Genomic DNA, 25,793 nt, shown 5'->3' with positions numbered 1-25,793 from the left:
GAATCTAAAGTACCTTTGTACATAACACAGGAATCAGAATCTGCATTTTTGTAAGATTCCTAAGACAGGTTCTCAAACTTGCATCCCCTGGGGAGTTTCAAAATTACCTGGCCTGGGTGCCACCCCAACCGCAATCGGTTATGAGCAGGCCTTCCTGTAACTGCTCACACATTTAAACTTAGTAAGTGACAGAAGATTAGCCAGAGTACCAAAGACCCAACTCTCTGGCTGCTAAGAGAGTTACTTGTTAGAACTGGGGGGAGGCAGGGAACAATTGGTACATTTAAATTGAAAACTTCATTCCTTCTGAACAGCAAGTCACTTCCAGGGATTTACTCCACAGAAACACCCACACCATTGTGCAAAAATATAAGGCAGTCACAAGCTTTATTTAAAGAATGAAAACCCCAAAACAAGTCAAATGGCCCCCTAATACGAGATGAAATTACAATGTATCCCACATTATGAAATACTAGTCATCTGAGAATGAGATAACCTTATAATTTCCAACATGGAAAAACACCCAAAATGTTCTGTTCTGGTAAAAAAAAAAAAAAAAAAAGGCTGCAAAACACCATATATAAAAGGGACAAGTTTAATACAAATGATAAATATGAGTATACGCATGGGAAAAAAGCCATTATTTTGAAAGGGATGTATGAGACTTTTATCTTCCAGATGTATTTTCTATTTATAATTTCTATTTTTCTATAGATCACCAAAGCAAGCTGAAATGCTCTTAGAAAACATATGGGATAAAACAAGGTAAGAACAGTCTCAGAGCTTAAAAATGTTAGGTAACTGATGACACTGCAGTAATAGCACATTGATGTGGGAAGAGAAAGAAATTTTTATCTGAGGAATTCAAGCCCTTTTCAATGATCAGGCTCAGAGAGGCACTGGAAAGAAACACCAGCCCCATCTCACTCCCCCTTGGGCAAATAACTGGAAGCCACTTGCTAAGAGACTGACTCTTAGGAGACACACAGTGCCACACCCTGCAGTTCAACAATGTATAACCAATCACTAGCCAGCGTGGTTTCTATAAGCCAAGAATTCCTGATGAACAACTTTTGTAATCGCCCCCTCTCCTGATTTGTCCTTTTTTTCTTTAAAAATGGAGTCTCTCCTTTGTTTTCCTGAGCACCTTCAAGGTATCCAGGGCTGCAGTCCTCAACCTCGGCCCAATATAAACTCTCTATATTAATTCTTCCTCAGCCCCTTCCTTTTAGGTCAACAGTAATCACAAAATTAGGTATTAGAAATATGAGCTTTATTTTAAATTTAAAGAAACATTGAAAATAAACTTTTTTTTACAAATTATAATCAAGCACTTAAAATATAATTTACCAATGTTAAACATTAATTCTTATTTCCAAATAATGACATCCATAAGAATATACCCTGATGTTGGCCAATATGAAGTTTACTTAAAACTAGCATTTCATCTATGTTTAACCATTAATCCTTCCTAAAATTTAATTATTCCAATGATTCAACTTTTTTAGAAATTTTTTATTTTTAATTATTATGGGTACAGAATAGTTGTATATCTTTACAAAGTACATATGTCATGATACAGGCATACCATATAAATTAATCAAATCAGGGTAATTGCAGTATCCATCCCCTCAGGCATTTAACATTTCTTTGTGTTAGGAACATTCCAGTTCCACTGGTTTAGTTACTTTACAGTACACCCTGACTTATTGTTGATTATAGTCACTTTGTGCTATCAAATATTTTTCATTCTATCTAACTATATTGTTGTACCCATTAACCATACAATGATTCAACTTTACAAGGTTAAGCAAGTCTTTTATGTAATACCCCAGAGATAACTCTTTCAAATATGAAATATATATACCAGCAAGGAAATTATAAAAACATATATAAATTATACCAAAGGACTTGATTTAATGGCTGTCTATATATAGATAGATCACACACACATAAAACACTGCACTGAATACAGATGCCATTATATTCTCTCAGGTATGCTGCACAGCAAACGGCAGGCTCATAAATGTCATGCTATCATGTAGCAACTGAAAAATATATATATTTCAAAAAAAAAGTCTTTGAAGACATGTAGGAGTGGAATGTGCCTGCAATAAGAGCAGAACTTTCACATAACATGTTTCTAGCAGGCTCCCAGGGCCCTCAGAAAGACAAGATGGTCTTGTTAATGATTTCAACGGACTCTCGAATCTCATCCTCCTTGATCACCAGCGGAGGTGCAAACCTGATGATGTCGCCATGGGTTGGCTTGGCCAGAAGTCCATTATCTCGAAGTCGCAGACACACCTTCCAAGCATCACAATCTAAAGAAAAACAGTGAAATGTGTATGTTCAAAGATAAATGTTTAAACATCCCTTGCCATATGTATGGGTAAAGTACAGCCTGGCAAAATAGAATTCCCAGTACCAGCTCAAGAAAGGAAGCTTTGTATTATATACATGTAACAAAATTTCTCATGTATCTCATAAATTTGCACAAAAAAGAAAAAAAAACGAAGGAAGCTGTGAGCTACAAGCTTGCTTTGTTCTTATTCTTTTTTAGAGGGGGGACATGGTCTTGCTTTGTCTTTCGGGCTAGAGTGCAGTAGTTGATCAGAGTTCACTGCAACCTCAAACTCCTGGGCTCAAGCAATTCTCCTGCCTCAGCCTCCCGAGTAGCTGGGATTTAGGCACACATCACCATGCCCAGCTAATTTTTCTATTTTTTTGTAGAGAAGGGGTCTCGCTCTTGCTCAGGCTAGTCTTGAACTCCTGGCCTCAAACAATCCTCCCAACTCCCACCTCAGCCTCCCAAAACGCTGGGATTATAGACATGAGCAACTGTGCCTAGCCTCATAACTAGATTTTAATGGTATAATTAGACATCATAGTTTTTGTTGGTTTTTCATAAATGAAAAGGACCAAGCAAAAAAAAAAAAATATATATATATATATATATGCGCGCATGCGCGCGCACACACACACACACACACACACACATATATGCGCTAAGGCTGCTGTATTAATCACATGAGGAACCAGTGAAAAAGAACTTGGGAATGACACAGATAATTAAGAGACAAAGAATGTGCAATCTTCAAAACCTGGTGAACACTGAATACTCCTAAAAAAGATCTGCTACCTGCGCTTGTGGAGCTAGACTCGTGTCACAAGCAGTCATTCTTGACCCTGACTGCACTTCAGAATCATGTACAAGCCACTGCTAATGCCCGTGCCCTACCCCAGATCCACTGACTCAGAATCCCTGCAGTGAGGCCAGGCTTTGATTGTTTTTTAAAAAGCTCCCAGGTGACTCTAAAGTGCAGCCAAGGTTGGTTGGAATCATTGCTTTCAAAGAAGGGATTATCACAAGAAAATGCAGCAAGGGACCCTTAAGGGTTACAAAGGATGTACTAAAACATCAAATGCTCAATTCAGTGGCAGCTAGCATTATTTTTATGATCAACACCATCATTGCCATTCATATCATTCTTTTTTCTTTTTTTTTTAAGGCTGGTCAAGTGAAGCAGTGGGAGTGGAAAAAGAACAAAGGAATCTGTAACTGGTTGTGATCAATTAGTTGTAAACACCACTGCACTCGGACCAACCCATATCAATATTAATATAGCTCCTACAGCCTCTACTGATAGACAAAGTATTAAAATGAAGGAAGGATAGCGAAGAGGACACTTGCAAGGCCAGTGTTCTGTACAGGCTTACTAACAGAAAATAACCTGAAATCTCCAAGTACTGCAGGACTCACTTAAACTTAAGGCAGAGAAACAAATGTCTTAAAGGAACAAAAAAAGTCAAATTCGTTAACTGTGCCTTCATGTAGGAAAGATCTTTACTTCTGATACCATTAATATAACCCCACGTCAGATAATATTCTGCCTAAAAGATTTGGTCAACCAGTCAGTCAACAGTTGCACACAGAAGATCCCAACAACCAATTAAAATACTCAGTGTATTTTAAGTCTTCCTAAAAAAAAACTTGAGTAAAATATTTTAGCTCCATACCTTTCGTTTCTTTAATAACAATAGCATTTAATAATCCTTTTCCTCTTACAGCAGTTACAATATCAGCAGGTAGCTTCATGAGTTCATTTCTCAAGATAGAACCCATTTTGTCTGCATTTTCAGCAAGGTTTTCTTCTTCCAAAACCTATGTTCAAAGGGAAATTATACAAATGTTAAGATCATCCTTTTTTTGTTGTTCTTTGGAGGGCAACATGGACTATAAGCAAAAGAAAAACAGAACTAGATAATGGCTAGAGTAACTTAACTTCATTTCTATTTTTCAAAGTCTGTGTTAGTTTAATTTCCAATTAAACATACACTACCCCAGAGCCCTGCTTTAGTCACAGATCCACTGTCAATCTGTTTTCATGGCAAAATTAAAACTTGTTTAATGCAATTCACATACTGTCATTAGTTGAATACATCAATGGACTAAATATAACTTAATTTTTTTTTAAGCGAGACAGGGTCTTCCTCTGTTGCCCAAGCTGGAGTGCAGTGGCACAATCATAGCAGCCTCAAACTCCTGGGGTCAAGTGATCCTCCCACCTCAGCCTCCTGAGTAGCTGGGACTACAGACACCTGAATAATAGTTTACTTTTTGTAGAGACAGAGTCTCATTGTGTTGCCCAGGAAGGTCTCAAACTCCTGGCCTCAAGTGATTGGAAGATCATTTCTTGCCTTGGCCTCCCAAAGTGCTGGGATTACAGGCATGAGCTACCACATCTAGCATAATTTTTAAACTGCAAGAGTTTCCTTTACTTTTTCCCCTAACAAGTCCATCCTCAGAGATTACATAATTTTATGTCTTTAGCAAGCACTCAAGGAATAAGTCTATAAGCATTATAAACCCACACCTAAAAAAAAAAAAAAAAAAATCCAGGCACACTAGCTCAGGCCTGTAATCCCAGCCACTCGGAGGCTAAGGTGGGAGGATCACTTGAGCCTAGGAGTTTGAGACTAGCCTGGGCAACACAGCAACATCCCATCTATAAAAAAAATTAAGAAAAATTAGCTGGGCTTGGTCGTATGCACCTGTAGTCCCAGCTACCCAAGAGTCTAAGGCAGGAGGATCACTTGAGCCCAGGAGTTTGAGGTTGCAGTGAGCTATGATCACGCCACTGCAGTCCAGCCTGGGTGACAGAACGAGACCTTGTCTCTTAAGAGTTCTGTGAGGGCCAGCCAGGGCCTAAAGGCGCAACGCCTCAGGTGACTACAAACTCAGGAAGCCTTTGGGAGAAATCCAGTCTACTCAGCCAAGGTTTAAATTCCTTTTTTTTTAAACAACTGGTAATCAATTTATTAAAACAGCTGACTTAAGCATCTGCAATAGTGACTTCAGCCTCGACTCGTGGGCTCAATACTGATGGAAGTACTCTGCCTCACAACCCCGGAGGACTGTGCAAGTCAATGGCTCGCTTCCACTCTGTGGAGTCTCAGCTGGAAGTGATCCCAAGCCTTCACCACAAGGAGTTTTCATTGTAGTGAGTCTCAATGTCTTGGCAGACATCCAAACTGGTCCTTTACTTTCAGATTCTTCTCCTTTGCATCTCTGACCACGTCGACACACACCTCTGGGGATTTTACTCTGTGGCTGGTTAGGGTAATTCTAATTTGGTGAACCGTCACCTCTGGCTCCACGGGTGTGTCCCCGGTATCTGTGAAGCCCCGGCTGCCATGCAGCCTCCTGCCTGACTTGCTCCTCAGCGAGAGCGAGCAGCGGTGAGTAAGTACTAAGCAGGGCCCCAAGCTCCACTACGCCTGCCGCTGTATCTTCCTCACTGAAAGCTGAATTACTTTTTGAGAATACCTGGATCCTGGAATCTTTCCTCTCTCCTTTGTGTTCTCTAATACTTGGCAATCTTATTAAATTGCTTCTTACACCAGTAGGCCCAAATTAAAAATCGCCTCAACACTACTTAAAGAAACACAGATTGGATGGCTGTGCCAGCGTTTACCTCAAGGGCTGCAATGGCCACCCGGCTGCCAAGGGGATTGCCGCCGTACGTGGACCCATGCTCCCCCGGCTTGATGGTCAGCATTATCTCATCGTCACACAACACCGCAGACACCTGAAAGACAGCAAATTCACCACGTCATTTCTCAGCACTAAGCGTTCTTATTCGGAGCACACCAGGAACACAAACATTTATGTGAAGCTGCTCCAATAAACAAGAGCTTGTGTCTCCCATCCTAACTACAAGTAACAACCTGAGAAATACACCAGGCACACTCCAATGGCACACAGTACAATTTTGGAACTAAAAGAGAAAAGTTATTTTTGTGATGATATAATTTACAATCCTTGCCAATTTCAAGGTGAAATGCTTTGTTTAAATGCTTAGAAAACAGTGGACAACACTCACCTAGGTGGTGGGTAGGGAGGGGAGTAGAGGGAGATGAAGGAGAAAAAAAAATTTTAAATAAAAGCAAATGCTTAGAAAAGAAAGTTGAGCACTTTCTGCAGCAAAAGTTTAGTCTATTCAACAAAAATGTCTATACTTGAGAGCCCTATAATCCAGTACCAATCATTGACTCTGAAGAGCAAACTCAAGAAAAGAATAAAACATCAGTTTCTTCAATCCCTGTGTTCATTAGTCATGGTTTTAAACAATCAGTAATGCTGTGTTTCTGAACACTGGAAAAAGGGTAGGCATCTATAGGAGTCCTTGGAGGTAAAATGTTTCCATTCAAATCAAATGCCATAGCAAATTCCAAGGCATACTCAATTCTTTCATCAAAATTAACCAAGTAGGTCACACACTGGAATCCTAAAATGTTTTTATTACAGATGTTTTATTCCAGGTGACGTACAGCACACTTGGAAAAAATCAAACCATCTGAAAATCATTATTGTCACAATCAATTAATGTCAAAATACATTAGGGGTATATTTTGCCAGAGCAGGCAACAGAGAAAGGCTGGACGTTAGGCTTACAGGGTATAAGCCCCCAGAAAGGGCCTTTCCAAGAAGGACTATATCAGGTCTGACGTTTTCATGATCCACTGCCAGCCATCTACCAGTTCTGGCCAATCCTGTTTGTATTTCGTCAGCAATAAACAGAACCTATTGGGGGAAAAAAATGTAACAACAGTAATTAGCATTTTTGTTTCCACAGGGAAAATAGCAATCTTTCTTTCTCACCCCAACCCCCCACCCCGTTAGAGCCAGGGTATGCCCAGAGTCTAGGGTATGGCCAGTGTTCCATAGATAGTAAAAAGTCAGCTTCTATGCAGGTTTCTAAGCACTAGAAAGTTCTTAGGCTCTTAGAACCTCATCTCCCTCTAGCAGAAGGGAAGTTAGGTAGGAGCCGCTTTGGCCTCATCACGAGCAGTTAACGTGGACAACCTGGTGCCTGGTGCAGAGCTCTCGCACTCCCGCTAGGTAACCTGGGTCCGGAACAACAACTCCCGCTTCACCCTGAATTGGCTCAACCATAAACGCGGCAACATTTGGGTCCTGAAGAGCACGCTACAAAGAAAGAGGAATAAACTTTAATAACTTCCTTTCTACCATATTTGGAAATCTGGAACCATATACTCCACATATTACCCGGTTAAGTATGCAAATCAAGTTTTTGCACTAACTTACATTCTGACTTCACAAGTACGATATTTTTCACTGACATTAAATTAACAGAAGCTCCAAATACTTCAGCTTTAAATCACACCAACCTATACTTCCTAATACATAAATGTATTATAAATAAAACTTAAAATAAATGGCCTTTTAAAGCCATTTTAAGGCTTTCTTACAAAAGTCTTCCACTTTGTAACTTTAAAAATCTAATGGAAAACAGAAATTTTACCTAGTAATTAAACAGGTAATACCCAAGTTAACTGTTATGAACGATAGAAATCCAAAGTGGCTGGGTCATTTGTAAGGATTACATCACAGAACCCAGTTTTCCCTGTGTTGGACACTAACTGTCCATTACTAAAAACAAGCCTGAAATCTTGGTCCAAGCTAAATGAGATAAATTTTCATCACTGTTATGTAATGTATTTTTAATCCATATACTTAACAGGATTAACTTCTATTTACTCTGAGCTAAGTACCACGATACTAGTGAAGTACCTCCAGTGCAGACAGATCATTATATGGAATGATTTCAAATCCTGGCATAAATGGTCCAAAACCATCATAACTGGTTGGGTCCGTGGAACTGGAGATAGCAGACAAAGTCCTACCCCAAAAGTTTCCAGCTAGAAAGGAGAAACAAACAGTGATTATTTCAAAGAAATCTCCAGATTCAATAGGCACTGTGCCCCCCAAAATACCATGGGAAGTTTGTCTAAAAAAAATAAATCAAGGGTTTGCTTTAGCAAACCGTCAGTGAGCTCACCACTGTTAAAACAAAATCTGATATCAGACACCATGGTTCCTAACAGTTCGTATAACATAAGACCACTAGGTCTGGCCTTGCAATTGCTATGTTAGGAACTTCTCTACTGAGCCTCTTGATTGGAATATATAGCCCCTAAGGATAGACAACTTACTTTTCTTTCAATAATCCAAACTCTGTACCAAACCCTAACAACTGAGGTGTTCAATGCATGTTTTCTAGAGAACGTGCATTTATGATATGACATGATATGAGAAAGACAGTACCACAGAGAATCTAGCAGTTTTCCTTTTAAAAATCCAGCACTACAACCTAACTACAGAATACATTTTCAATTTCATTTGGAGAAAAGAGCCTCAGGCAAATACATTCTATTTTGTCTTCCTTAATATTATAATTCTTTATAATGCTAAATGACAGACAGCTGCCCTTCTTTGGGGACATTTTTTATCCATTAATAAAGATGACTGAGGACATACTATGTCAGGCACTGTTCCAGGTATTGGGGATGAACAGTGACCACAACTGGCAAGCTCCCTGCCCTCAAGGAGCTTCCTTTCTAGTAGGGAAGAAACACCTACCACAGAGCAAGTAGAGCAAGTGAGCTAGAGAATTTCAGATTGGGTTAAATTCAAGAAGGAAAGAAACAATGTAGAATAAGAGAGCGGCTAGGGGTTCACCCAAATTAAGGATGTTTTTATATCTTCTCACCATCTCCGCCAGCAGCGACTCAATTAACTCAGTACTGGATTATTGTATTTTTGGCTTCATGGCATTTCCAAATACTACCCTTGCAAAGCCTCTTTCACCTATATCTCTCACCTACGAATAATCCCGTCTTTTACTCTTCCACAAACAACAGCATATTGATTTGCCTAGGCTTGCTTAAGAAAAAGGCACTGATGAGACCATGAGCCTATCTGCTCTCCCCGACCTAGCCTCAGGAAGCTCATCCTCCATGGCCCACCCTGCAGGTACGAGGGGCTTACAGTTCGGCTTGTTCTCCTCTGTCTCTCCACCCCACTTACTCACCAGCTTCTTTCAATACTCGGGTGATAACATGTTTGCACCCTTTGCTATTATGAAAGAGACTGGACACAGTCTATAAGAATGAAAATCACCAGAAATACCATTTTTGTTTGCAAGAAATAGTTACGTTATCCTACAACTAAGGCACAAGATTTGAAAATGGCAAGTTACTGTACCCCCATAATACCTTCAAATGAAATAAAATAAAATGGCAAGTTAAAGAGTTGTACAAAGATTTCTTCTTGGGGAATACTAATCTGTCATCTCAAATACCTGGCCATCAGGCGAACTCTGGATTCTATTATATTAAGGGGTTTATAATTTAACTGCATCCATTTACAAGGCAGAATATTTAATGATTTCAACTATCACAAGAATGAACTTTGACCATGTACAGTCACAAATTTATGCATACTTTGGGCTTTTTTTCTTTTTTTTTTTTTTTTTTTTTTTTTGAGACAGTCTTACTTTGTTGCCTGGGCTAGAGTGAGTGCTGTGGCGTCAGCCTAGCTCACAGCAACCTCAGACTCCTGGGCTTAAGCGATCCTACTGCCTCAGCCTCCTGAGTAGCTGGGACTACAGGCATGCGCCACCACGCCTGGCTAATTTTTTCTATATATATTTTTAGTTGTCCAGATAATTTATTTCTATTTTTAGTAGAGACAGGGTCTCGCTCAGGCTGGTCTCGAACTCCTGACCTCGAGCAATCCACCCGCCTTGGTCTTCCAGAGAGCTAGGATTACAGGCGTGAGCCACCACGCCCGGCCTGGGCTTTTTTAATGTTATTTTTTTAAATCTTTTTTGATTTTTATTTTTTGTATAAACAAGGTCTCCTTCTGTTGCCCAGGCTAGTCTTGAACTCCTGGCCTCAAATGATTCTCCTGTCTCGGCCTTCCAAAGTATTGGGTTTATAGGCTTGACTCATGGCCCTAAGCCAGGAGTCCCAGACCAGCCTGGTCAACATAGGGAGAGGCCCCTTTCTCTACAAAAAAATTTTTTTTTTAAATTAAAGCTTAAGGCCAGGGGTGGTGGCTCACACCTATAATCTTAGCACTCTGGGAGGCCAAGGTAGGAGGACTGCTTGAGGTTAGGAGTTCAAGACCAGCCTGAGCAACAAGCAAGACCTTGTCTCTACTGAAAATAGAAAAATTAGCTGGGCATCGAGGCGCTTGCCTGTAGTCCCAGCTACTCAGGAGGCTGAGGCAAGAGGATTGCTTGAGCCCAGGAGTTTGAGGTTGCAGTGAGCTATGATGACATCACTGCACTCTACCCAGGCCAACAGAGCAAGACTCTATTTCAATCAATCAATCAATCAATCAAAATAAAAATTAAAGCTTAAAAAAGAGGTCAGAACCTATCATTTGAATATAAACAATCCAAAAGTCAGATTATATCTTCCTAATTAACTGTTAGTCTCCCTAACCAGAATTCAAATTATTCCTCTCAACTAGTCCAGAAGTATAACAAAAGCAACACCAGGCCTCCTCTTCCCAGTACTTCTAAGAACAACATGGCACAACAGCACATCTGATAGCAATACTCAAACCTCATATCCTACACGTAGGACATGGCTCAACTCTGACTTCACCCACTCCTAACACCTAACTAAAACCCTCTACCAGCAAACCAGACTATCTAATTACCTAGAAAACTGCTATGGGAAAAAATCTGATAAGCAGATGAGAAATCAAACCACAGAGTCACTCATTACAGGGAGATAAGAGTAGGGAGTTAAGAAAGAAAAACCCCACATATGAAGAAATAACTTAGAAATAAACCCAAGAAGAAGAAATCGCTCATTAATTTTTATGAAATGTTTACATATCATATACCAGACAAACATATTAGAAATGTTTCATCAATAAATCATAGCAGTTAACATTTAATTTCACATACCTGCAAAAACAATCTTTGCTTTGTATTTCGGAATTCCCTTCACAGAATAGCCCCATTTACGAGCCAGTTTGCAGGCAGTCTCTCCAGCCTCTACTCCTGCCAGGGGGGATCATTTTCAGATTTAAAAAATGTTTTAAATTATCAGAAAATAAAAAGTTATTTTCCTGGGTATGTACCAAAACAAAGACATGCTTTACCTGTATTCATAGGGAGAACTTTGTGGTAGTTGAAAAGTTTAGTGATGTACTCCTCGTATTCACCAAGCACGTTGTTATAGAAAGCCCTGGACGTTAAAGTCAGTTTGTCCACTTGACTCTTTAGGGCATTCACAATCTTGGGGTGACAATGCCCTTGGTTGACAGCACTGTAAGAACTCAGGAAGTCAAAATATTTTCTGCCTTCTACATCCCACAGGTAAACACCTAAAATATATGAGGAAGGAAAATAATTTTAGAAAACTACTATGTGACATAAAGTCCAAAGATTAGGACTGCTAGCAAGCCCTCTGAATGCTTATCTGTGAACCTCTATTTAATATATATTTATAGTTAAGGCTTGTTTTAGCTCAGGCATAATGAACTTTGGTTTATAAGGAATTATTAAGAATTGTATTTTATCTGTCCAGCTTCAAAATACACATTTAATAAAAATAACACAAAAAGGTTATAAACTCTGGAGTAAAACCTTTACCTAATTCTAACACTTAGGAGCCAAAATTAGATTTTAAAAGCCAGGGAAATTACATATAACAGACAAAAAATCATGAGAAGTAGACTATAACAACCCACAGAATGGGGGAAAAATAGAATGGGAGAAAAATAATTGCAAATCGTGTATCTAGTTGCAAATCTAGTATCCAGAACTCTTACAAGTCAACAATATAAAGACAAATAACCCAATTAAAAAACAGGCAAAGACTGGAATAGATATTTCTCCAACAAAGATATACACAAATAGCTAGAAAGTACATGAAAAGACACTCAGCATCACTAGTCATTAGGAAAATGCAAATCAAAACCACAATGAGATACCATCCTACACACTCCCTAGGATGGTTATAATTAAAACAAAACAAAACAAACAAACAAAACCCCAAGTTTTGGCAAGGATGTGAAGAAATTAGAACCATTGCCAGCGGGAATATAAAATGATTCTGCCACTATGGAAAACAGTTTGGCAGTTCCTCAACAAGTTCAACATATAATTACCATATGACTCAGCAATTCTACTCCTAGGTATATCCCAAAAGAATTTAAATCAGAGACTCAGATACTGGTTCCTGAATGTTCATAGCAGCACTATTCACGATAGCCCAAAAGTGGAAACAACCCAAATGCCATCAACTGATGAGTGGTCAACAAAATGTGGTCTCTCCATACGATGGAATGTTACTCAGCCATAAAAAGGAAGGAAGTCCTGATGCATGCTACATCAACGAATGAACCTTGAAAACATTAGGAAAGGTGAAAGAAGCCAGACACGGCCAGGTATGGTGGCTCACGCCTGTAATCCTAGCATTCTGGAAGGTTGAGGTGGAAGGACTGCTTGAGCTCAGGAGTTTGAGACCAGCCTGAGCAAGAGCGAGAACCCCTCTTTAAAAAAAATATATAAAAATTAAAAAAAAAGAAATAATCCAGACACAAAAGGCCACATATTATATAATTCCATTTATGTGAATGTCCAGAATAGGCAAATTCATAAAAAGCCAGAAAGCAGATTAGTGGCTGCCATCGGCTATGAGGAGGGGGAATAGGGAGTGAAGGCTTAATGAGTATGGGTTTCCTTTTAGGGTAATGAAAAAGTTCTGAAACTAGACAGAGCTGATGGTTACACAACATTATGAATGTACAAAATGCCACTGAATTGAATGCTCAAAATGGTAAATTTTATGTTACCTGTTATGTGTATAACAATAAGAAAAACATTGACTACAGATATTAAAATGAATTGGGGGTGGGGGGCTCGTGAACACCTACCTTTTACCACATACCATACTGTATTAGGTGCATTCATACCTATCTCATCAAAAACCCCTTTATAAGAGATACCATCTCTGCTGTACAGAGGTTAAGGAAACTGAGGCTTAGATTAGTAACTAGCCCAAGCTGGTACACATGGAAAAGGGACTTGAACCCAAGGAACCAGACTCCTAGAGTCCACACTCCGCAAATGTTGGTAAAGAGTATTTTTATAAAACAAACTGTTTCCAAATTTATAATACATGAATCTAGATTTTCATTTATTCAAAAGAAGGTATGTCTAGTGGGCATAGTAGCTCACACCTGTAAACCCAGCACTTTGGGAAACCAAGGCAGAAGGACTGCTTGAGGCCAGGAGGTTAAGACCAGCCTGGGATAATTAGCTGGGTGTGGTGTTGCACACCTGTAGTCCCAGCTACTCTCGGGAGGCCGAGGCAGGAGGATAGCTTGAGCCCAGGAGTTTGAGGTTACAGTGAACTACGATTATGCCACTGCACTCCAGCCTGGGCAACAGAGCAAGACCTTGTCTCTATAAAAAAAAAAAAAAAAAAAAAGAAAATATATTATAGTACTGGGCCCACATAAATTACATACTAATGATTGTGTAAGACAAATACTCTTATATTGTCATCTTCTGGCATAAAGCTAAGTAATAAACTTTGGTTTCATTTGATTAAGGCTGTTATTTCAAATTGCAGATTAAAACACTATTTGGCAACTACCATAGTTTATTCAAGCAACAATCATTAATGCATGCTAAAATTTTGAGTGAAAATTTCATGACTAAAAGGATATCTGCAGAGTCCCAAATTATGTCCCCAAAAAGATACTTAATACAAAGGGAAGAACAGCAACTCTGCAGTGGAGAAGCCTGGCAGACGCGACCTTACCAGGCGATGGAAATGACCATGGGCAACATGGAACGAGCAGACATGTCTCTTGAGGTGAGGCACAACAGCGCCATGCAAAGGTATGCAACTTGATTCTGGTCATGCGGAAACAACAGCCAACCCCAAACTGAGGTGCATTCTACAAAATTATGGGCCTATACACTTCAAAAATATCAAGGCCAAGAAGACAAAGAAAGCTCTGGGTTAAAAAAGATTAAACCTGACAAGTGAATACAATTCACAATCTAAGGTTTTTTGTTATAAAAAAGGACAACAAATGAAATCTGGATTAGGTCTCTAGATTAAACAGAGTGCCATTATCAAGTGTTAAATTCCTGATTTTGATAATTACACTATGGTTATAAAAGAGAAAGTCTTCATGTTTTAGGACAAACACTAAGCATTTACGAGTAAAGAGGTGTCACGTCTGCAACCTCCTCTCAAACAGTTCAGAAAACAAATGTACAGTATGTGGAATTGGGAGATGAGACGAGAGATAACATAGTAAAACAAAAGCAGTAGAATGTTAGCACTTGGGAAATCTGGGTAAAGAGTAAAAGAAAATGTTTAGTACTACTGTTACAACTTTTCTTTCTCTGAGTCTAAAATTATGCCAAAATAAAAATTAAAAGAAAAAAGGATAGCAATATTATAGTACTTCCCTTATTTTCCTTGCATTCCCATAGTGAGGTACACCATGACAAAGACTAAACGAGGTCATCTTTGCAGCCCCCACCGCACATGACACGGCAGCACTAGACACTGAATAAAGGCTGAATTAACTGTATCTGCACTATAGACATTAAATACATCTGGAAAAATATATGCTGAGAAAATATAAAAGCAATTAATTTTTATAAAAGCTCTCAAGCAAAAAAGGAGGGAGTGGATTAATATGAAATATACCTTTTCCTCTCTCCAGGGCTACAGGTAAAGGATGGTAATTGTGTGCACCATATTTAGATTCCCTTTCAAATATATATTCAGAGGTTGGAGGGCCTTGGACTGTTTTTTTAGTTGCAACAGATGTAGCAGAAGCCACTGAAGAATGAATTCCACGACCAAGCACCACAACCTTCTGCAAATGTGCTAGTTTGGAAAACATTGTGTCCTTCAAGCAGGAAAACCACAGACCTGTCCAAAGAAAAGAGAAGGCATTAAGAGTGAGAATCTTGAGCCAGACACAGTAGTGCCTGCCTGCAGCCCCATCTACTTGGGAGGCTGAGGCAGGAGGCCACCCTGAGCAACAGAGTACAACTTCATCTCAATCAATAAGGGTGAGAGTCTCTCCAGAGTTGATGCAAGCACTAAGTATTTGAGGATCTATGACCGTCTAGTCCAACACTACCCAGCATGATGCTACTGGGCAGTTACAACCTTTGGGTAGAGACTAGGCTCAGGGGGAACCAATCAGAAGGCAGCTGCCAGAGCAGTCATGGGCTAGGAGACACAAGGACTGAGAACTCTTTAGTCCTTGTCCGTGGAGAGTGAAGCAATTAAGGATTTGCTTTCTACAAAGATAACGCGGCCATCCTAAAAGAGAAAGAACAGGTGTGGAGGGGAAAAAGTTGACTTTTGGGAGATGGGAAGAGCTTAACACCAAAGATAGAAACCATAAAAGGTAAAATCTGTTATTTAGCCACAAATATCTAAAACTTCTATAGGTCAAATTTATCATAAACAAAGGTGAAAGGCAAAAACACTACAGAAAAAATGTTTTGTAATTCATAATAGCTTTGAAGAGCTTTTACAATTAAGTTCAATATACCAAAAAAGTATATAAATGTAAAATAGTTTTTTAAAAATTTCCAAAAGCAATTCCCAAAAGAAACAACTATTCTACCAGGATGGTTGTTTCTATAAAACTTATCCCCAAAAGATTACAGCATAAAAGCAATCGTTTGAAGGACAAAAAGGTAATTGGGAACTAGAAAACATCAAAACACAGTAAGTTACTTGTATGAATGTTAGTAATAAAACCATCACTGAGCATGCCTGCATTTACTCCAACATATCTGTATATTTCAGAGTCCTGGCAAGACTCCCCAGTCGCCTCCAGCCCTGAAACCAGCCCCCACCACAGGGCTTCACATACCTGTGTCCAATTTAGCATTAAGCATCACTATAAGCCATAAAAAGTAAGCTATGAAAGAAACTAAGAATAAAAAGGCAATTAGAAAGCACAGGAATCATGTCTGGGTGAAAAAAAAAGTTTAAAGATAAATTCAAGATTAGGAGAAAGTTGCCAAAAACTAGGCATACTTAGTACATCTATACTTATTTTTTAAAAGACTAGTTATTCATGTTTCAACAGAACTCTATCAATGACAAGTCAAACCATGCATAATCTCACAGCACTCTCGATGTGAGCTGCCAAATTAGCAAAACAAAATACTTGGAGCTTGGCTTGCTTCCCTTTCAACTTGGCGCTACCCAGTAAATCCAGTATGTTCAAGAATTCAAAATTACTAAACAAAATCCAGCATTCCGGTTTGCCAAAGACTTACCAACAATCCTTTCTTCCCACAGCTCAGACTAGAATACAGATTTTTATTCAGAGATGAAGGGACAGTATTCAGAGGGTCCAATATCTCCTGAAATAAAAGGCAGAAGTGTAAGTAAAGGTATAGTTTTCTAAGAAGGTCCATAACACTTTCACCGGATTTTATCTCATAAGGGTAGGTACCAAGAAGCAAAAAAAAGTGATATAGAACCATTAGATTGGAGATGGCTGCTGGCAAAAATGTCTAATTGTTCTAGACAGAACTTTCCCAAAATACTATTGCTAAGTCTAAAACATTAATCTACAATTTCTTTCTTGGGCTCTTTATGTTCTACTCAGTCTGAATTAATTATGTTTGACCAAATAAAAAAGGACATTACTTTTTGCTAACAAATTAGCAATAAAACACTCTGAGACTGTGTGGGTGTGGAAAATCTGAAACCCCATTTCTCCTCTGCTTTCACACCAACACAACAATCAACTGTGAAGATTTCTGTGGTCAAATGGATGGGGTTTTTTCCCCACACATCAAGCAAGCAATCAATGCTATGGCGGGCCCCAGCTGGGTGTCCTCCAATTCAGTTCTGACACTGACACTATTCTACATGGAGATAGTGTCAGATCCCACAGATTGAGGGCTCAGTCCCACAAGTCAGCCTCCCCCCTTCCGACCAGTCTCAAGTGTGGACCTCAGGAACTTCTGACCAACTGGCTTCAAGTTGAGGTTCCCACGACCTTCTCTTTGGGTTCGATTAATTAGCTGGAGTGGCTCCCAGAACTCAGGGAAACACGTTTACCAGTTTATTATAAAGGATATTACCAAAGATACAGTGGAGGAGATGCATAAATAGGTAGAAGTATGGGGGAAGGAGCGCAGAGCTTTCTAGCCCTCCCGGGTGTGCCATCCTCTAGGATCCTCCACTTAGTTGGAAGGCCTCTGAACCCTGTCCTTTGGGGCCTTTTATGGAGGTTTCATTAGGTAGGCAATATTGATTAAGCCACTGGCAATCAACTTAACCTTGAGTCCCTCGCCCCTCCAGGGAGGCTGGGGGATGGGGCTGAAAGTCCCAACCCTCTAGTCTTGCCTAGGTGTTTCAGGAGACCAGGCCCCATCCTGAAGCTGCCTAGGGGCTGCCAGCCACCAGTCACCATCAGCATACAAAAAGGCAGCATTTTGGAGATTCTAAGGATTTTAGAAGTTGCAAGGCAGAAACAGGGTTGAAGAGGAAATATATATTTCACAATATCGCATACGCAATACTCCATACTGAAACAACTTTCTGAAAAGAATTAGAGCCATAATAAAAGTCATGTGTTTGTACTCAGACCAGTAATTTCACTCCCAAGCTCTTTTATAAAGAAATAGGAATGTGAAGAAACACCCATAAAAGATGTTCAACAATATGAGAATGGTTCAACATAATGACAAACAGTGCAGCCATTTAAAATAAAATTTTAATGACATGAAGAGATGTTTTAGGATATGTTTAAGTGAAGAAAATAAAATCATATATATAAGATGTTCAACCATGCAAAAAATATACGGAAAAACTATAAGGAAAGGCACAAAAACGTCATTGTGGATATCTTTCTACTATTCTGTACTTTCCACATTTTCTACAATGATCATGAATTACATTTTTAATGAGAAAAAAATGTTATTGAAAATGAAACTGGATGTCTGCCAGGGTTGTCACATTAGACAAAGAGAAACTCCAGGCAACAAACAAAACTAAGAGAAAAAGAAAGGATTTGATAAGCTTTGAGAAAACAGAGTATGGCTAAAGAAAAGTAGAAGTCACTACTCCTAAAGGAAGTGCAGCCTTAATTATGATCACACTTGAAAGTTCACCTGTTTCTAGGGAACAGGGTCAAATTTTAAAATAATAACTATTCTGTATGATGATTTCATAATCAAGGTCTACAGCTCTGTGACTTCACTAGTACCAAACACTGAGAGAAAAAAAAAATGAGGTATTAAAAAATTACTAAAACCCTCTGCATAGCACCTTAATTATGAAAGACTGCAAGTGAAAAGAACCTTTGAGATTAAATTCAACACTCTCATTTTATATAAGAGTTATTTGCTCAGCTAATTCAGAACAGAAATGAGACAAAAAATCCATTTATCTGCTGAGTTCAGGCAGTTTTATTAAAGGATAATTATAACCTAGTAACATTCAAAACATTACAAATTTTTATTCTTAGGGTTTTTAAAGATGAAGTCTGGATATTTAATTCAATTGAGAAAGGTCAGAAGTTGGATGCATCATGATATACCAGAATCCTGTAAACACACTTCTATTAAAGAACCTTCTGTGTTCAAGTTACTGTGCTTGGCACTATATGGGAAATACTAGAAGAGAATTAAGATCTGCTTAAATATAGCCAACATCAATAATTTCTTCTTCCAAAACAGTTTGAAAAACCAAGAGAATAGAAAGGAAAGTCCACAGAGTTTGGAGACCAGGATTTAAACTCTGTATGTGGCTCTTAAAGAGTATCTCTGGACAGTTTGTCAGTCTGAGCTACGATTTCCCCATTTGTAAACCGAGGTTGAAGCTTTACTGAGGATTAAGTGAGTTAATGTTAAAGTGCCAAACCTAGCACAAAATGGCCACTCATTTAGTTTCCTTCTGCCCTTAAATTCACAAGGGATCTAGCCAGTTTCTGAAATATAAAAATCAACAGGGCCATGTTTTCTTTTTTAAATTGGTTTTTCTTAAAGAGTAAAATTTTTGTTGATAAAAAATTAGAAAACACAGACAAGAAAATTATCTGCGATTTCATACTTATTGGATAACCATTGACTTTTTTTTCTATGCATAAATACTACACACACTAGCTTTTTTTCACCCTCCCCTATAGAATTTACCACATAAGTCCCTCCAGAAGACTTTGCAGACTTTTGTCACCAGTCCTAACACTTCAGGACACTTGTTTTCATGTCTGTCCCCCTACTAGACTCTAAGCTCCTTAAACAGACAGTAATTTTATCTCAAAATTCACTTTGCATCCCTAGAACCTACCCAGGTTCACCATTCTGTTGGCATTCTTTGTCAAATGAATGAGGTCAATGCTAAACACACTTAGGACTATTGAGGGAGTCAAGGTAGCAAGTGACCAAGTGAGATCACGAACTCACCTATCCCTAACAGAATTGAGTCTAATTCTAAAAGGCAGTGATCACTCTGACCTCATCTGGAATAACTAATCTTTTCACCAGGAGTTCACTTCATTAGATTAATGGCCTTCAAAGGTCAAAATAATGTGTTCCAGTCTGCTGTCCAGCATTTAACTAAGGCCCACACTCAGATCCTAGAAATAAGAACAAATTACTACTGACAAGGTGAAATTTTAACACTGCAAGTTTTAAGTGATCCTCATAATTAACAGAGTCCTTGAAGCTACCATTACTCCCTTCCCCATCTCACCATTCCTATCTGCTTCAGCACACACGTACAAGAATTCCCATAAAAGGCTGCATTTTGAACAGTTAATTTAGTCTACACTATTAAATATTATTTTCTTAGATTTCTCTAAACAAATAATCAGTGTAAAGTCAGTCATCCAAAAGCCACTTAAAATATTCAACTTGAGGAGTAAATTTGGTTTGCTATTTTTGTCAAATATTTACTTTTCTTGACGTAACCATTCACAAATACAGGCCTTTTTTTTTTTTTAATTCTGCCAACAGGAGTTTTTTTTTTTTTACGTAATCAGTACTCTAGCTGAAATTCAACTCAAGTGCATCATTGGCAAACAACTAAAGCATTACTTCTGAAAAAGGATTGGGTCAACGGCACCTCGCCCTCCACACACCTCCAAACCAGTCCATTCATCACGATTTTAATGCCTTCTTAAGAATTTTTACTATTTAAAGTTAAACTGGGTTTTTCTTTGAGAGAGGAGATGCAAAACTAATCTTAAACACCGTGAAAAACTGTAAACCCCAAACAATAAGCTTTTTAATTTAAATTTTGCTTTTACTAAAGGGATTCTATATCTTTTTCATAGTCAAGAGCTATTTCAACTTATGAATTTGGTGGCGGGGGAAGAACTAGATTCTCTAAAGACGGAACCAGGATATTCTAATGAAAGGAGTCTACTGTTTATTTCAAATGGATAAGATTCCAATAGATTATAATCTAAAAAACAGTTCCAGGTTCAATTGAAAGGATTAGTTTTCCTACAGAAACTCTTAAGATCCCGGAAGGAGAGGTAGAACTGAGAAAAACTGGGAGACTGGTAATTTCTTAAAAGCCACTTCATTTCAAAGTCACTCTTGCTTTTCCCCCTTAACTTATCTGAGGTAAAAACGGAACACCAAGAGGGGAGGGTAAGATATAGAGTGACAAAGGGAAGAGACCGAAGGTCACTGAGGACAAGTGCTCAGTGAATTCAAGTTGGAGTTACTGATGCTCAGCAATGTTTGCAAAGAACTCCTAAGGATGAGGGCTTCATGCTGAAAGTCCTGTTGGCCCCAATCTCGACACCATCTAATTGACCTACACGTTGCTGTAGAACAACTGTAACATCTTTACAGTTACATCCCCCTTAACATCTGTCCACAGCTGTAGGTCGGGGGTTGGGGGAGGGGAGCGATAGGCAGGTTTAGCCACAGGGCCCAGGAGACGCCCGGGACAGTTGGACCTCTGTCAAATTCTCCATCACTGCCTCCAGCCCGTTTACTGCGCAGTCCCCTGTGTCCAGAATGTACCCTCCTTGCCCACCCCAGGACCCGAGGGTGCCCGCTGTGCCCGGCGCCCCAAAGGCCTCCTTCCCGTAAACCCCGCGGCGCGAGAGGTGGGGCCTCCGCAGAGGTGGGGCCGGGGTGGGGCCGGGGCCCGGCACCCGCAGGCCGCGGGAGAGAGGGCCGGCCGGCTCCGCCCGGTCTGGCAGGCGGAGGTGCCACATCCACAGCCTCTCTCTGCTTCCTGCTCCCTCGCCCGCCCGCCCGCCGCTCTACGCCAGGAACCCGGGGCTCAGGCCTCCGGCCGGGATGCGCCGTGCCCCTGCCTGCCGAGGCCGCGCGCCGGCCGGGGTCTCCAGGCCGCGGGTCCGAGCCGCCCGCGGAGTAAGCGGAACCTCGGGTCCGACCGAGGCCCGGCGCGCCCCCTCTGCCCGCTCCCTGGAACCCGGCCCGGGGCCGCCCCACGCCCGCCTGCCTCGCCAGCCGCCGTCGGGGCCCCCCGGCCGGGCCAGAGCCGCAGCACCGCGGCGCCCGCGGGTACCTGACGGCGGCGGAACACAACCGGGTCTCGGGACGTCGACGGAGGGCCGGGGCGACGGCGGCGCGTCACGCAGGCTTAAAGCACGGCTTCGCCCCGCCCCCGGGACGCCCTCGCCGCCCATTGGCTGGAGCGGACGGCTGGGCACCAATCGCGAGGGCCCCGCCCGCCGCCCCCCGCCCCGCCGCGCGCCGCCGACCACCCCAGTGACCCCGGGTTAAGGCCGCGCTCTCGCCTCGGGGCCTCAGGCGCCTGCCTGCCCCGGGCGGTTCCCGGCAGGACCCCAGGGACCACCGTCCGCCCTTTGCTGGCGAGAGGACGGAGCCCCGCGAGGAGGAAAAGCCTGTGGGGCCTCCGCGCGCTCGCTGCGTGGGCCGGGCGCGACCTCCAGCCCCTTCCGTCGCGGAGCCTTGCGGGCACCGCCGCCAGCCCTGTCCGGACACAGCTGCTGCAGCCCGGGCCCTCGACCCTGATGTGCGCGGCGCTGAGCTGAGTCCACGCCGCAGTCATTGCCGCCGCTGGAGACTGCACCGCCCACCTGCTCGTCGCTGCCGTCAAATACTTCCGTGACGGCAGAGTGGCCTGTGATGCCTTCCACATCCAGATGGAAACCTCGGGACTCAAAATGGATATTCCGGGACAATCTCATGTTAGAATCGGAAGGGACTTGGGCATCGTTTCGTCTACATTTATGTTACATATTGGGAAACAGAGACCCAGAGAGGGGAAGCGACTGCCCACAAGTAGGGGCCGTCCGTCCCGTGTGCCACCCACTCTCAGAGGGCGCCGACAGCTGCAGGCACCACATTCCACTGGGCCACGGTGATCAGTCGGGGTCCCAGCCACAAACAGATGGTACACTTCAATTTGGGCATTTATGTAAATGTGGGCACGTAAACCACAAAGGATGGAGAAGTAACCTGGGGCCAGTGCACCAGGGAGGGCCGTTATCAACCCTAGGCCTAAAGGGCTAGAAGTGAGGTTTCTAGGACACAAAGAGAGAAGGAATGTGAGGAGAGGCCACCTACCTGGGCTGCGGTCATCAGTGACCCCACAGAGAGGGAGCTGGGTGATAAGCATCTGCCAGGGAGTCCTTTAAGGCTGGGGTCCCCAACCCCCCTTTAGGGCAAGCAAGGGAAGTCCCACCGGCACCCACAGCCGCTCCCCATCGCTCGCATCACTGCCCAAGCCCTGACCCCATCAAATCAGCAGCAGCATCAGACCCTCATAGGAGCACAAACCCCACTGCAAACTGCACATGTGAGCATTCCGGGTTGGGCGCTCCCCATGAGAATCCAACGCCTGATGATCTGAGATGGAGCTGAGGGGGTGACGCCCCCCTCCCACCACCCACCACCCCATCCGTCTGTGGAAAAACTGCCTTCCACTAAACTGGTCCCTAGTGTCAAAAAGGTTGGGGACCGCTGCTTTAAGGCAATCTCTACAGGTCAGCCTCCTGGAACACCAAACAATTGGAAGAAGCAACTGGAAGACATTCAACACACATAACTGGCTGCGATAAGTCTGAGCTGAGCAGAAAGTCAAGTCCATGTTATCTGGTAGGGGCAAGGAAGAGATGTGGGCACAGAGGCAGAGCTGCCAACATCTGCAGATGTGTACAGCAAGACACCAAAAGGGACTCCTGGGCTCAACCTGCTCTAGGCCAAGGTCACTTGCTCAGATTGTTATGGCCTGCAGAACTTTGCCATTTATTCCTTGGTTGTTCATCCACAGCACAGAGTACAGTGTGATTATCTTCCTGCATGTTAGGTTGTTCTGCCCAAGGGCTCAGAGAGGAATGGCTTCTGCACGGTCCTGGTTAGGTGTGTGGAGCCAAGCCCAGCTATTAGAACTCTTACAGAGCCCAGGAATTGCCAGTTATGCCCTGGCAAGTTGGAGCAGGTGAATTCAGGAGGGGTATGACACTCAAGACCTAGGTGTAACACGAAAATATGTTGCAATGTGTTTGGACTCACAGATAAGGTGTTCTTTAAGGCAATAGTTTTTATATGCAAGAAACTGCTGAGAATGTCTGGGTTTTATCTCTTCTTTCTTATCAGAAAAATGCAATGGGTACAAAGAGCATGATAATATGTTATGGTTTCTCTACTAGCAGTTGTTAGTTGCTTTCAGCATAGTGTGGCCTTGACAGGGAGACCTGAACTTGAAAGCTGCTTGTTTTCAACCAAGAAATAGAGCTGCTTTATTTGTATGCAGTTTATTAGTACCATCTAGAAATATATAAGGGTAGAGTATATAGTACAAAGATTTTTGAGCCTCTAAAACTATTAATAATTTAAGTAATTAACTATACAGGAACCATAAAGACTGAAGAACTTGCAGTTATAAAGACTGGTGCTCATGGCAGATATCTAAAACCTAAATTAATTTCATCAGTTCATTCAACAGATGTCCCTTGAGTGCCTTAGTTCACATCAAGCAAGACCGTGAGTCCCTTCCATAAGGAAGAAGTTCAGGAAATGGTCCTGCAACAGGTATGAACAGAAATCTTGCAACTTTGACCATCTAAAAAAGCTGCAACTGTATAAAAAAGGAAAGAATACTTGATTTTCTTATGCAGGCAGCTCTGACTTATTTAGTGACCAGAAAATCAATTTATGGGTTATGCAGTCCTCTTGCGTTCCATTACTTCCTTCGTTGTCTTACTCATTATGACTTATCACTAGTATTGCCTACATGCACTTGGGCTTCAAATGATTAAAAAGGAAAATCCAAACTAAAAGCCAAGGAGGAAAACTGATAAGGAAACTGAGGAAATAAGTGTGTGGTGACTTTTACACAGCAGGAGAAATTTTTTTCCAGATTGTATTCACCCTAAAAGATGTCTTCCCAGCAGAACACTGGGCAGCAGGCGTGATTCGTCCCTCTTCCTGCCACCGCATTCGGTTGGGGCAGGTATTTATGTCTGGAGAAGAGTAATCTCCTTAAGTCCAGAGTGGCAGGGATTTGGCAGGAGCCAAGTTAAACAAGGCTGCAAGGACAGTGGGAGAAGGATAGTAAAAGTTCTGAACTTAAGTCTGAATTGGGAACCACAGGCAGAGACTCAGAAAATTTGCAGTTAAAATATGGGTCCTACTATGAGGATGTGCCTGCCAGGGATATTTATTCTTCTCTCCCCCTCGGCCAAACTCTAGCAAAGGATTCTGGCTGCAACCCCTGCCCTTCCCATGTGAGACTCTCCCTGACTCTTTCTCTTCCTTAGTCTGGTGGTTGCAGGGGTCTCTTCCTCCTCCTTAGTCTTGTGGCTGCCTGCAGTCATTATTTAACTCACCTAGCTCTCTAGCTCTGTTTATCCATCAATGTCTTATCTTCCCAACCAGACTGAAGGCAGAGCCTGTTTTGCAGGATTTTTATGACCTCCTAGCACCCATCTCTACAGTTGCTTTTGGTAGAAATTTCTGTTCTACACTTGTCACTACTTGCCTTTATTCCCCTGAGCGGGAATTAGAGGCAGATAGAGTTCTGAGATTCCACCCCTGCAAGAGTAACAGCCATTCAGATTAAAGCCCCAGAAGCTTGAGCTGAAGGAAGGAGATTTCAAAGCAATTATTGTCCATTAACACCTTGGTACCTTGGTAATTGTCGCTGCTGAAGAAATGTCACCTGGGCCTGATAAGTTTGTAAAGTTGTGTGCTAGAGAGGAGATGTACCAGTTCTCAGGATGGGGCATAACACCTGGAGGAGAGCCTCTCAGATGACCCTTGGGAGCTGGGGGGCTGTGGCCAGAGACACTGTGCGCCTATAGACCGGGTAAGGGAAAGAGAACAGCACACACCAGAAGGATGGAGGACGACCAGGCGGATTCAGCTCACCAAGTTGGGGGTGAGGCTATTTAAATCAGCTTAATAGCAAACGTTTAAAAAGAGATTTCTTTCATG

At 41.6% G+C, this 25,793-nt stretch overlaps 1 protein-coding gene across 1 annotated transcript; it reads right to left on the bottom strand.

Annotated features, from left to right (window-relative positions):
• Positions 1-1,257: 1,257 nt before the first annotated feature.
• OAT (ornithine aminotransferase) lies at positions 1,258-21,983 on the bottom strand. Its single transcript, XM_045568019.1, has 11 exons — positions 21,898-21,983; positions 16,668-16,754; positions 15,067-15,294; positions 11,489-11,713; positions 11,292-11,387; positions 8,099-8,226; positions 7,370-7,492; positions 6,959-7,087; positions 5,979-6,092; positions 4,021-4,165; positions 1,258-2,324 (listed from the first exon to the last, which is right to left on the bottom strand). The coding sequence occupies exons 3-11, from the start codon at positions 15,263-15,265 to the stop codon at positions 2,164-2,166; spliced, it is 1,320 nt and encodes a 439-aa protein (XP_045423975.1). The 5' UTR covers positions 15,266-15,294; positions 16,668-16,754; positions 21,898-21,983; the 3' UTR covers positions 1,258-2,163.
• Between the last annotated feature and the right edge of the window lie 3,810 nt (positions 21,984-25,793).

Source organism: Lemur catta, chromosome 14 (assembly GCF_020740605.2).
Source record: "Lemur catta isolate mLemCat1 chromosome 14, mLemCat1.pri, whole genome shotgun sequence".
NCBI lineage: Eukaryota > Metazoa > Chordata > Mammalia > Primates > Lemuridae > Lemur > Lemur catta.
The sequence above is the reverse complement of the archived record's forward strand: the minus strand, read 5'-3'. Positions and strand labels throughout refer to the sequence as shown.

Excerpts from the sequence above, each read along its gene's own strand:
- OAT (XM_045568019.1), bottom strand. The coding sequence starts at position 15,265 with ATGTTTTCCAAACTAGCACATTTGCAGAAGGTTGTGGTGCTTGGTCGT. Across the intron at positions 11,714-15,066 it reads AGCCCTGGAGAGAGGAAAAG|GTGTTTACCTGTGGGATGTA; the intron begins GTATATTTCATA and ends CATATATTTTAG. Across the intron at positions 7,493-8,098 it reads ATGATCTGTCTGCACTGGAG|CGTGCTCTTCAGGACCCAAA; the intron begins GTACTTCACTAG and ends CTTTCTTTGTAG.